Raw genomic sequence first — 14,450 nt, forward strand, 5'->3', positions numbered from 1 at the left:
ATTGGGGCGCCGGGCTTATATAGCCGAGGGTATGAGGAATGGATTTATGAAATAAAAATTGATAATATTTTCCAATTAAGATGGAACTCTTGGCTTTGTATTTGCCCATACCTTACGCATACAGTGCATACAGTACAAAAATTCGTAAGTTCTTCCTTGATTAGATTAATTGGGCTGAGCTAATTAGCAGACTTAACAAGTTGGGGCGCTAGTCTGATATACCCATGGGTATGAGTAATAGATTTATGAAATAAAAATTAATAATATTTTCCAATTAAGATGGAACTCTTGGCTTTGTAATTGCCCTTATCTTACGCTTGTTCTTTGTGTACAGCATATGTACAGCGTATTAAGTAGAAATCTCGTAAATTCTTCCTTGATTAAGTTAATTGGGCTGAACTAATTAAAAGACTTAACACATTGGGGCGCCGGGCTTATATAGCCAGGGGTATGAGGAACAGATTTATGAAATAAAAATTAATAATATTTTCCAATTAAGATGGAACTCCTGGCTTTGTATTTGCCCATACCTTACGCGTGTACAATCCTTCCGCACTGTCTTCGACGGGTAATGACGGTCGTTGACAGTTACATCGAAATTTGGTGCTAGCACCAAATTTGTTTTGCCATCACCAAATTTGGTGTTGGGCCCAAATTTAGTGCTCACTTCAGCCTGGTCGCTCAGCATAACTTCCATAACTTGTTTGCTGCGGACGGAAGTAAACACAAGTAACGACATCCTGAACTAGTTCTCGGTTCTGGCTCTAATTTCTGGCACTGGCAGGATTGAATAAAAACCATGGCACAGTGCGCCAACAGTTCTGAAGGCACCATGAGTGAAGGCTCGCTTAAACGGGAGGTTCGAGTTGTTGCGGCAAGGGCTGTCGAAAATCACACGGTAAGCTCTGAGCTCGTTGGGACGTTGTATTTTGGACCGCTCTCCCTCCCCTCATATTTCATCGACTCAGACAGTATTTTGGACCATGACCAGTTCATTTGGTCTTCTGCTTCATGGTCCACCCAGGCCATGGCTGCACATGGTTTTCATGGGGAGGAGAATTTCCATCTTCAACACCAAGCAGTATGACCGCGGGGTCACATCCATATCCGTATTATTAATAAATAAAACAATTGAAAGCTCATCATTGTCAGCTGACACTTCCTTCCACGCCCACGCATTAAAAGTTTTAAAATGATCTTCTTTCTTTGACATGTTTTCATTCACTTTTGAGACTGTTAGTAAACAGTACTTTAAAAAATGTATTTTAAATAAAATAAAATAGATACTCAGTCAGCAGGAAGCAACTTCCCAATAGTAAAATACAACTAGCTAGGCCCATATACCGGAAAATACAAGAAAACAACGAGGGGGGGGGGGAGGGGAACTCTGACTGATCGTGCAGTGTGTTTTGTTTGTTTTAATAAAACCATTTTAATAAATAAATTAGTTAATATCATTCTTTCTCTTCATTTAATTGTAGAACTACATGTATTATGATGTGTCATATATTACCAGAAAAAAGAATGGCGTTTTAAAGAAAACTTGAGTGTGACAATTTTACTGTTTTCTGCCATTATACTTATGACAGGAAAGTGGGAGTGGAAAACATGTATCAAAAGTAATTCTAGCATTAAATAAACAGCAGTCATGCTTTACTTTGTTTTTAAATAGTTTTTTTCGGAAAAGCTTCCGTATGGCGCCACCACTTATTCATTCGATATGAAATAATATAGTATCTGATTTACCTCAATGAGATATCCCTTTTTGTAAAAATGAGTGAAAAAGTGGTGGCGCCATACGGAAAGTTATCCGTTTTTTCTATTGCTCGTTACCTTCTGCTGGGCAAATAGTTGTACTTTGTTTTCCCGGATATAGGTCGTTTAGCCATTAGCCACTTTAGCCCTTTTCCCAGGCACACAACAATGCACAATCTTACCTTTTTGTATTATCTGACCATTTGATATAAAAACTACATTGCTGTACAGGGAATATGATATCACATGGTGAGTGCATTCAGCTAATTCACATTAGCTTCCAAAAAAGTGTCGTATTGGTGTTGTTTTCCAGAAGTTTTTGAGCTTTTCTAGTATTTTTTTTCCCTTTGAAAAAGATCATAACACTAACAGTACTACACATAAAACGCTATCTCGAAAAAAGGAAATACAACAAAAGTTCTTATAAAAATGAGTCAATTTCCCATTCTTAGCCTGTGAGCCATGACCGATAATCTGTCATGATGGTGGAATCTTAGAAGGCTGTGTCTTAACTCTGACTAAATAATGGTGGCAGCCTGGCCATTCTTGGATGCCATAAAATGTGTACAACAAAGGGACAAAGGCCTGGAATCAAGGCTTACAAAAAAAATCCCACAGAAAAGGGGGGCATTGTAAGCATACTTTCCAGTACCTTCTGTCCCTCTTTTTACGGCTGAAACAAAACATACTTTAAAGAACAGTAATGTCATGCCTGCCTACTACACAATTTGGATATACACCTCTGGCCGACTAAAAAAAACCCAAAATATTCAGGGCTCTCCAAAGTTAAAATAACAACCATCAATGACCATTCAAGAACAAAATTGACGTGGGTACATATGTGACCTGCTACGTGAAAATGAGTAAGATGTTGACAATTTCAAGAATTGAGTTGTATGCATGGCTGGAAGGAACACACCAGCAGCAGTAGTGTCTAAGCTTTGGGGTGTGTCGCGTTGCTGAGGTACTCCCGTTTGAATTAAGCCAATACATCATTTTTTCTGAAAAACGAGTTAAAAGTAAAGTGATGTTTTAAACTACCATTTCGCGCGAATATATGATCACAAAAGTATGATCACAAAATTGTTGTATTCATAGTTTTATATTGTCTAAAGGTAAGTGTTCTCAAGGTTAACCATGCAAATAAAGAAGAAGAAAAAAATGTTTGTTTTTTGGGTTTTTTTTTTCCACATTAAACTGTCCATAACTTAATAATGCATTGGGCGACATCTGACTCATTTTCACGTAGCGGGTCACATATGTACATACATCCATTGGAAGTGGTTTTATGTTTCCAGTACTATGTTGTGCCACCATACACATCATGTACAGTTAAATAGTTTCAAATGTTTGTTCAACTTGTTGAGAAAATGATATTAATTTTTGGTTTTTACCCATACACCGATGTGTGTTAGCACTGTATACTCAGTACTTTCCCTGGTCCTGTGAAAAAATATCACAGGCATGTTACTCGGGTGGGATTCGAATCTCAGTGTCTTGCCAACTAGACTACCGAGGTTGCCTGGTAGCTAGAGGCAGTTCGAATCCTATGTTTTGGCAGCGGGTACCGCAACGATTTATAAGAGATGTTAAATTTGCAGCGGGGATAAGAAAATGTAAGCAAGGACTATTTAATTTAAACCATCGAATGAATATTGGACATTAACCCTAGCTTATTTACTGCACATTAATTGCTTTTAAAAAAGTTCCGCTTTTAAACTCAATGATGGGACTTCAAAGCTCAATCTATTATTTACTTTTAAGATCCTATCTAACCAGGGAGTGATTCTAAATCAACGGATCAAACTTCAAGTGCTTGAAACTCATATGATTGGAAATGGAATAAATTAAACAAACAATCAAAAATACTATTTTGTGGTTAAATATTAACCGTAAAGCTTGCATTAGTAGCATTTATAATGGCAAGTATAGTTTACATTTAGTGCATTCAGACGTAAAGGCACCTGGTCATGTTTAAATGTACTGTAAAATGAATGTTTTTCAAGCTAGTACAACATTCATTCCAGCTAGTTCCGGAATAGGAAATCGTTCAAGTGTGATGATTTATTGGAATAGAATTTGAAAATCCACTTCATCAGGGATTCACGTGTCTATGAACTGTCAGCGGGAACACAGAGAATGAAAATTCACTACGGCGTCATCAACACTGGATCATTTGCCTCTTATGGATGAAAATCTTCCTTCATTGAACAGACATCACCTTCCTACACAGAACGGACAAACTTTTGAATGAAATCCTCCGGTTCACTCAATCCACCATGACAATCTCTGGATATAATACATTTCCTCCTAAACTTCACCATCTTCCTTGCCTGGCAAATAGCTTAGGATTTGTCATCTGCTTCATCTGAATTTTGTGTGATTGTTCATTTTTTGAGGGAGCAACAAACTGGTTTTAGGATGTGGATTACAAACAGAGTTGTTTTGTTGGAAATACCGCATGTGATCCTTACCAGTTTTGATTATATGGTAAAGTTGGCTACTTACATAGTATGATTAAATGAATCAGCATTTTTTCTGTGTTTATTTATGAGTTTAATATAATTTGTTTACAAAACAAAAACATATATGGGGCCACTGCAATAATTAAGGGAATCAATGTGTGGTAAAAAGGTTTTGAACTAGTGGTTTAATCCCAAACGCGGCCTGGTTCTTGATAATTTACCGAGACGAGGTAAATTATCAAGAACCAGGCCTCGGTCAAAAACATCAACACTTTTTAGTCAAAAAGTAAAATAAATGCAAAAATTATAATTGTTCAATGATTTCTTTCAACACAACACCCCTCCAGCTATGAAATGGTAAAGCCCTCCGTTGCCCTCGGGTAAACAACTCCTTAAAAGGGAATGATGTGCGCGTCGCGCGTATCGCGTGATGTGGCACAACTGTTTCAGCCGTTGCTCTCGACCAATAGGAATGAAGAAACTGTCTTATAAGAACAGGTGCAAGCTTGAGTGTCACGCCCATGTACTTTTTACTGGTCATTAACAAAGGTTTATACACACCCACAAGACGCCCTCTCCACCAATAGGAATAGCAAAACTGTCTGAGGTATTTATGAAGCAAAAACCTGATTGTATGAGTAGCCTAAAGTCTCTGGTTTTGCCCTGAGAACTTTCTTTTCTGTGCCTATGGATAAAGGTATTATTATAGGTTGACATTGTGTTAATATTTGAAAAGCAAAACATTTACAACAAATCAACAATATTTACCAATTTTATCCTGTGATTTGAGGTGGATGTTTGAAGAAAACATTACGCTGCATTTGATGTCAGGGTTTTTGGGCACGAGTACAGTTTATTTATTTTGACTTTTGCAATTTGATACTCCTACCATGGAGAAAGAAAATGTCCATGGCCCTACTTGGGCAATGCATACAGTGACCATGGACCTCCATGCAGTGACAAAGTATGTTTGACTACTTTCCATGTATTGTTTGTTATTGTGTTTTTGTCTCTCTTCTTAATAATCTGTGGACAGAACATGAAACCTTGAACTTTTGAGCATTGAGTACACACTCTACATAGACAAACATTAAACCAACCAGATAATGAGGTGATCAGTTTGTGGGTACATAAACCACCACCACACACACCCTTGTGTAACTGTAACTGTCTCTAATGGAGGACCTTCCGATGTTTCACTCCAATTGTTCAGACAAATGGTACCTGTTATTCTCTGTTGTAGTATGCAATCATGGAATTTTTTCCAAGTTTACTATTTAAAGTTTCTTCCTATTATGTTCACCATGCAAAGCTTCCCAAAATACTTGTTTCCCTTTTGTTTGATGTCTTTGGTTTGAATGTCACTACAAGTACACTGATGTTTGTTGAGTTGATGAATCAAGGACTTCTCTTTGTTCTTCCAATCAGTGGACTTTTAGCGATGTCCACTGTTGGTTTTGTACACAAAAGTTAATCCACTACTACGTCCTCACTCTGTCAAACCTACCTCCATGGTCAAACACACATGGATCCGTTTTACTTATATTCTTGGTGGCAATGGGTAGACAGGCTCAGAATGCATATAATGTACATTCTGTGAAAACAAAGTACATTGAGTGGGTCACAAACTCAAGAAACTTGTACAAGTCCACTTTATGTAAATGAGAAACATTTTAAAAGTCCTGGATGGAATTATTTATCTGGAGGATTAGTACTTGTATGAACTTAAAAATCTGTTCTTGATTGTTTTGTTGTCATTTACCTTTGGATAAAGACTCTGCTAGGGTCGAAACGTCAGGCTGTTAACTATTTTTTGCAATTTTAAAATCCCTGAACTTTGTGGTTTTGGGTAAATATTGGAACTGTCCATTATGGTTCTTGTAGAAACCATTGGTCTTCTCGATATTCCAACACCACCTAGCCTGCTACAGTTATCGCCAGGAAACTAATATTTCTGATTATGGTTCCTCAGGCCTATGTCATTGAGATCACTGTAGGCGACTGCAAGTGGACCATACAGCGACGCTACAGCGAGTTCCACGACCTTCATGAAAAACTGGTGGCTCTTAAGAAGGTAGAGAAGGCACAGCTGCCTCCCAAGAAGTATCTGAGGAACCAGGCCAAGAGCTTTGTGGAGAAACGTCGTCATGAGTTGGAGGTGTACCTACAAACTCTGCTGGATGAGAGTAACTACTTGGTCACTCCGTTGCTGCACTTCTTGGAATTTGATATTTATGTAAGTTAGTTTAAAAAGGTGATTGTTGAAAACCAAAAGCTGTCCGTTAAAATATGAATTTGTAGTATTTCATTTTTAATCAAAAGCCGTACTTGGTACTAACCACTTGGCTCTAAGATTTCCAAATATGTCCTGTGATTACCTGCAAATTAATTTTATTTATCCTTTATCCTTTTTTGAGCATGCCATTCTCACAATCAAACCATGACTAAAGAAAGAAAAAACAAAAAAATTTATAAATAAAATGCACAGGGATTTGTTGTCCTCTTTTGAGAAAATGTTGAATGTGTTCACCATGAGTTGGCCCAACCCTTGGCTGGAAACCATGGCCGCTTTTCAAACATGGTATGATGAACTCAGAATACCTTCTTTATTCCAAATTGAACGATAAACAGTGGTGGAAGCCTTAAGATCTCTTGTAATCCTTGTCTGTATATAACAAAATGACTTGAATCAGGGATTACACAATAAACAAGGGAAAAATGGAGATTTCAAGTCTGAATTCCAGTATACTTTGTCCCTCTTTTTCAAGGGCAAAAAAGCGGTAGCAGAGTAAGTACGTGCCTGTGCTTGCTACACAATGGAATGTCCAGGCATTTGTGTGTCCAAAAAGGCTGTGCGTAAACCTGCCTCTTCTGGTGTTAACTGGTTTAGTGGTATACATGTACTGTGTACACAGACGTTAATGAATGAGGTGCATGCTGGTCTACTTAGCCCTCAAGTTTGATCCCTAGCTAGACCAGCATGCACCTCATTCAACAGTTAGCGCTTAGCGCTTGCTGCACAATGGGTATTTGCGAAGAGGTCTATAGGCAATGCATGCAGTTCTTTGTTTTAGTCTTTGCCTTTGAAACCCCCTTGAATAGTTCCAACAAAAATTCCCATTGACCACTCGTAATAAATACTTATTTGATGGATTGATAGGATATTTATGGAGTATCACAAGCCTTGGCTACTGAGCTTTTTGAGAAAGCAGATGCCATCGTAGCCTCTGATGATGTTTGTGAGATGACACCAATGCAGCTGTACGCTATCACTGAGAGGATGAAGCTAGCACTACCAACATGTGGTAAGCCTTGGGTGTTAGGGTAGACTTGTGGATATGTCGTTAAATGTCTGTCGCTGTGATAGCGTTCCGACTCTATTCCAAATCTCCCCGCGATTCCCCCGGTATTTGTCGCGAGACTGCTGGCCCCGCGAGACTTCTGCTCTCACGACTCACGAGAGCAGTGATTTCGCAAGAGCACTGCCACAACTCGACTCATCGCGGCAGACCATTAACGACTTGTTCACAAGTCTATTGTGAGGGCTGTGTCCATACAGCCACAGCTACTGCTGGATTTCCCTGTCATTATGCAGGCCTGTGTGCTTCGTTTTTGAAAGGGCAAGGGCACCAAGATATTTTCTCCTTGGTAAAGGGCACCCAATGAGGAAATTGTAAATGTCTACAGTAGCATTTCAAGGGGCATAAAGGCAATTACCAAGGGGCATGGAGGCAATTGCTTTCATCGCCTCCAGGAATTATTGGGGCCTGATGTCTTGTACAATAACTTGCATAGTCACATATGTACCGCTTACATTTGAATTCCTCAGACTATAGAGACAGTTGCTATGTCAAATGGTTCAGGGCAAGCTTTTGTATAGCAACCTCCAGAAGAGCAGACCCTAGTACCATTGTGTCATACATGTACACATTCCATCAGAATTATGTATGGGGGTTCACCGTCTCTTACGTAACAACGCAAAAGCTTGCCCCTAATCATGTGACAAAGCAACTGTCTAAATATTCTGAGGAGTTCAAAATGTAACCGATGAAATGAACTATACATATTGTTTATGAAATTTGATCAGCTGATATTGTTTAATTGTTTTCAGCAGCTAATGATGTACGCAGTGATATTGGACACATTATGGACTTTATTACCAGACTCAAACTTATGAGGGTAAGAAATTATTGATTATAAAGAATGGGTTGAAAGAATCATTTCAACCTACCCACTATGACTCTGCTTATTATGAGAAGAGGAGAAAAACTAGACATACCTACTCAGAACACAATATTACTAAAGCACAGACAAATCAGAGTCATGATGACAGCCAAAATATGATTGATAAAAACCAAAATTAAATAGTCTTTATCCCCGATGCAAATTTAACATCTCTTATATGGTTGCGGTACCCGCTGCCAAAACATAGGACTCGAACTGCCTCTAGCTATCGGGCAACCTCGGTAGTCTAGTTGGTTAGACACCGGTCTAGAATTGCAAGGGTCGTGGGTTCGAATTCCACCCGAGTAACATGCTGTGATATTTTTTCACAGGACTCGGGAAAATACTGTCTATACAGTACTGTCTATACAGTGCTAACACACATCGGTGTATGGGTAAAAACCAAAATAAAATATGATTGAGATACTTTTTGTGTGGATGGATCTCTACTACCTTTTGTTCTAGATGTGCTGAGATTTCTGCTGAGTCGGGCTCAATTACTGCTTACCACAGAAGTCTGCACTTACGGCTCCCTATAGGCCTAAAACAATGATGCTAAGGGCCGAAATTTAGAAATCCGCGATTGGTTGCTTCAAAGTTACCAGGGCCCAATTTCATGAAGCTGTTCAGCAGAAAATACCGCTTGACGAATTTCTTTGCTTAGCAAAAATTAAGTGGGCCACCTGTCACAACAATGTAAGCTCAATGTAAATCTGGCTGGTAACCTGTCTATGTTAAGGTATACTTTTCTGTGCTTAGCAAATTTGTGTAAAAATTGCCTCGTTTAACAAGGCCCTTTACACCAATGTGTTGAAAGCACTGTAGTAATTATAGTATGCATACTATCCAAACCCGATTCTTCCATCTTACAGATTGTTGGTTCTCGGAACAAGCTTGGTAGTAGCTCAAGGACAGTGGATCAGTTGCCCTTTGACCTCTCAAGGTTCAACAACTTAGAATACCTACAGGTAAGTGTCACATCAACCAATTGAGCTCTTACATAATAATAGTATCAAAGTAAATATCATACAGCACAAGGCGTTACTCTGAGAAATATTATGCTTTACAAAAACTGAAAATTACAAAGAACGAGAGAATGCAAGTTGAAATTGGTGGGGTTTGAGGTTGGATTTGAAATTTTCCAGGGTAGCAGCTGTTCCAAGTGAAGATGTTAGGGCAATCCTCAACTTGGGTGGAGTGTGTGAAAAAGCCTTGGAGCCATAGGATTTAGTTGTGGTGTGGTGTGGTGTGGTATGGTGGTAGTCAAGAAGTTTTGGGAAGAGGAGCAGAGCGATCTAGGAGGTTGATGTCGGTAGAGCAGCTCATTGATGTAACTTTCATTTGTTGCTCTATTAGGAAAGACCATTTACCCATTCTACATGCCGTGTCATACTAGGAAGCCAGTACCAGGCAATCTCCAGGAAGAAAGTTCATTCTCATTTCAGTTTTCTCATTATTTTCTTGGGGATAGTGAGTTACAGCTTGACGAATGTCTATCGTGCGGCTGAAGTGTTCCTTGTGCTCGCAATGCAGTTGGTGGCCTCCAAGTTGCCTGTTAAAATGTCCCTGTGTGTCAAGGCCTATAAACTGACAAGGGTATTCCAAGGCATTTCCTGGCAGGCAAGACACTTCATGTGAACTGTAGAATGAATAATGACTTCCTTTATGTATTTCATTGTTTCCTACATTCCTGTATGACCTAATCATATTTTCCCGCTCCCAGGTTGATGTATGTACAGTGAGTTTAATTGAGGGACTCAGTGAGCTGAAGAAGACGTTGCGATACTTGGCTGTACATCACACTGTCAAATCAATCAAGGTAGGGGTGATGAGGTATTGTGAAAGTAAAGTCAGTCCCGAGCCAATCTGGCTCATCAGGCCGGTGCATTGGTATTACACAACTGAGAATACTTCTATTCCCTCTTGACAGGATGTCAGTCCATCGCAGGTTACTCACCAGCTCTGGACGGTACCCATTTGTACTCCTCGGATTGAGAGAAGCAATTATGATAAAGTGCCTTGCTCAAGGAAACAAGTCTTTTGTTTCAAGACAAATTTGAATATGGAATTCTATTGAAAACCATGTGTGGAGGTTCACTTCTGCACGGGAGCATCTCAATACCTGCATTGTCTAGACGCCTTTTAATTTTTTTTTTTTCTTCAAATTTCTTGTCTCAAGTGACTAAGTTTTGTTTTCTCGTAAATGTTTCAGGAAATTATTTTGCCAGAGGGAGATCACTGGACAAACCTAGAGGCAGCTGGGCCAAGCAATGGTCCCCCATCTCATGTCCCCACATGGAAATTCATCAGCAGAGCTGACTTCCGTTACAACAACTTGAATGAAATTGATGATAGCATTGTAAGTAGATTTGACAGATAAGATATTCTTCCAACTTGAGTTTGTTTTCTGATTTGTTTGACCTGATTTATGACGGCCCACACCATGTGTACACAGATGTCGGCGTTTGTACTGGATAAAATTGTCCTACTTTTTTCCCTTGTGGTAGACATTTCAGCCATGACATGCTACACAGATCGGAAGGTATAAGCCACGTTTGAGAACCACTATTCAACACCGTTGTAGTTTACTTTATTGTAGAACGTTAATGCATCTGGGAGAACGTCAATGCAATTTAGGGGACCGGGAAATGTGGAACGCAATTTAGGGGAACGGGAATGTTAATTTAGGAACGTTAATGCAATTTAGGGGAGTGGCTGAACTATTTCACATAGTTTATTATTTTTTTATTACCAATTGCCTTCTATTTAATTTCAAATTTTAAATTTATGTAAAATTGTTGTAAGTCAGCCTTTGTGCTGCGAGGACAGTTTTTTAATAAACCATTTTATCTATCTATCTATCTATCATCTGCTTTACCAGACAAAGATTTCCTTGGTCTTATTTGCTCCTTTGTCAGTGTTGTTTTTTACTGTCTCCATTGCACTAATTTTGCCTAAGACTTTTAAAACAATATTTCATTATTTTACCACAGAAATTGCTACCGAGTTTGACCCGTCTTGACCTGAGCCACAACAACATCACTGAAATCAACAACCTGCAATATCTGTCCTACATGACGCACTTAGACTTGTCACATAACAACATCAGCTCTCTGGAAGGAGTTCACGCCAGACTGGGTAACATCACATCACTTAGTCTTGCTGGGAATGAGCTCACGAGTCTGAAGGGACTGGGTAAACTCTACTCTCTGGTCCAATTGGATGTCAGCAAGAACTGCATTGAACACGTAAGTTGGACCTGACCCTTTGGGTTAAAGGTCATATTTTGTTTTGCAATACTTCGGTTTTGATTTGATAAAAAAACAGTGCTCATTGAGGGACTTTTTGGGACACTTGGTGGCAGCAGACTTACCAGGGAAATTCATTGTTCTCAGGAATGTGCCCATACTGCATAAGGCCTTTTCACACTACAAAAAATCTCTGTGTTGGACATGGATACGAGTCGGAAAATGTGCACTGACCTTTTCACACTACAACTTTTCAACTCGGTGTCGATCTGGATATGGCACTTTATCCGTGTCGAAACCAACCCTGCCTGGGAGGTGGGTTGATAAATCTCTATCCGTGTCCAAGATTCCAACACAGACCAAAAGCCGTAGTGTGAACACCTCCGGGTTAATTTTCGATCCGTGTTGAGTGTGCGTGGTGTCATCCGCGCACAATCCGCGCACACTACAGCATAGATATAGAATTAAAATATTCTATATCTATGCACTACTGCATATATTCTTTATTGTCCAGCGCGTAAAGAAAAAACGTGTACAAAAGGTGCTGCTGTGTCCTGCTTCGATCCCTGCTACGACACGGATCGAAAGTCGATAGTGTGAAAAGGCCTATAGACAGTGGAAATTTACCTGGTAACTGCCACCTATCTTTCCAAAGTCTCCCTTTACACAGAGCTACTGAACTTTTAACTTTGTTTAGTGGGGTTTGCCTTGCCTACGTGGTGTTGGATTTAGCCCTCCTCATGTACTCAGTTCTATAGTTGCAAAGAAAAGTTAATGGCCTGATATTTCGACCCTAGCAGAGGCTTTATACATTTAGCCGTCAAGCAAGACTCTGTCAGAGTTGATGCGTCATGCCATTAACTTTTTGTTTGCATTTATACCATAGGTCCTTTTGGAACGGTTGGCCGCAGCTAATTCTACGTTCTCAGTTCCATTCATGAAGGTTTTTTACTGTGTACTGACATGCTATCAGGGCAGGTTATCAGAAGAGGGTTTTTGTCGGGTTACCTCACCCTTAGTCAAGCACCCGTGACAGGTTTCCTCAGGCTTGCAAGCTACAGTGATTGAGTTCACTTATGGGGCATCCTTGGATTCCCTAACAGAAATTATAATAATAATCATGTTTATAAATAATTATGACATTGTTTGCACTGGCTCTTCTCAGAGCCAACACTTCTCCCAAAAGATGTTTGACACATGGTTGTACCCGCAACTTTACTATTTATAGAGTGCGTTTGGGCGACCCCAACCAAAAACTGTTTCGGTTGTTGGTCGTTGGTTCTGCTATTCAGACTGAACGATAACCGAGTTGTGAGCTCGGTTACCGTTTTGGTTATGACGTCAGAAACAGTTTTGGGTTGGGGTCGCCAAAATGCACTCATAGTTACTTCTTATTTGCAACGCCATGGAAAGCTTCAAACACCATTTATCATTTGCACTGTTCAGGTCCTGGAGGTGAATTACATCAGTAATCTCCCTTGTATCGAGTCCCTTAACCTCAAAGACAACCCCATCACCAGCATCATGGACTACCGTACTAAGGTACTGGACCTGTTCCAGGACCAGTACGTTGAGATGACTCTGGATGGAATTAAGACATCTCAGAAGGAGATCGATAAAGTGGCAATACTCAAGGCCATACAGAAAGCCAAGGATGGCAAGACAAAGAAGCTCGGCATGAGGAAGGACTCTCCAATGAGAAAGGTTTGTTCTTTTACAGCCCCTTGATGCAATAGTTTGTTTGTTTGTTTGTTTGTTTGTTTGTTTGTTTGTTTGTTTGTTTGTTTGTTTGTTTGTTTGTTTGTTTGTTTGTTTGTTTGTTTGTTTGTTTGTTTGTTTGTTTGTTTGTTTGTTTGTTTGTTTGTTTGTTTGTTTGTTTGTTTGTTTGTTTGTTTGTTTGTTTGTTTGTTTAGGTGATCTTCCCGTCGAGGAAGCATATTTTGACATCTTGTCTATAACTTCTTAGCTCTGGGATTTACAATCTTTCCAATCGCAGAGGAATATTTTTTGGAACACTCATATTTTGAGAATGTCATTGTCAAAACTGATATTGTGACTAAACGATATTAAGACAACAAACATTCTCATAATGCGCACCAGGATTTATTTTCCCTTTCACGAAAGAGTGTTTTTTTAAACCTTAGCCTGTGGATCCATTCTTGAATCTCAGACTTGCCTCCTATATTATGCTTTGAATAATTTTGTAGTTTCTTTATGTTTTTAAGTTTATTAAAACTGATACCATTTCTGTTTTTCCTGAAAAATTGTCCACCTAAAATACTGACACATGCAAGCCATTTTGAATTTAGTAATCAAGTAAAGCAATAAACACAAAATCCCATGCATAAAATAAAGTGTTATTAACTTGTTTGTCTGATTTTGCAGAGACACAACTTGGCCGTGAATCAAGCTGATATTGCTGATCCTACTCAAAGGAAATCCTCATTGTCTACCAAGTCAGTATGCTCAATGAATAGTCAGTACAGTCTCACAGTACCTGGTGATGAAGCATCAGGTATGGATAATAATAATAATAATTGTTTGACTCACCAAATTCAAGCTTTCAGGTTGGAAATATAAGAGAGATTAACAAAAATTTGAAAACATTGTTTGCGTATGAAGTGAAGGTTTCTTTATGTGGAAAGTTGTGCGCACAAGTTTTCTCAACTTTACTGTCGTCTAACAGGAAAACAAAGCTACAAAAAGTGGTTGAAAATAATCACAACATACCTTTAGAAATGTAAACATGAATGCCTCG

The 14,450-nt window shown here is 39.2% G+C and overlaps 1 protein-coding gene across 1 annotated transcript; it reads left to right on the forward strand.

Annotated features, from left to right (window-relative positions):
• Positions 1–686: 686 nt before the first annotated feature.
• Positions 687–14,207, forward strand: LOC117307059 (nischarin-like; the record flags this gene model as incomplete). The annotated part of the gene is given in 10 exon segments (XM_033791705.1): positions 687–898; positions 6,193–6,456; positions 7,381–7,525; positions 8,332–8,399; positions 9,317–9,412; positions 10,168–10,263; positions 10,657–10,803; positions 11,438–11,692; positions 13,139–13,396; positions 14,078–14,207. Coding segments are annotated over 10 exon segments (1,558 nt in total), but the record flags the coding sequence as incomplete, so codon positions are not given.
• Positions 14,208–14,450: the final 243 nt, after the last annotated feature.

This window comes from Asterias rubens, chromosome 2, assembly GCF_902459465.1.
Source record: "Asterias rubens chromosome 2, eAstRub1.3, whole genome shotgun sequence".
In the NCBI taxonomy this organism is placed as follows: domain Eukaryota; kingdom Metazoa; phylum Echinodermata; class Asteroidea; order Forcipulatida; family Asteriidae; genus Asterias; species Asterias rubens.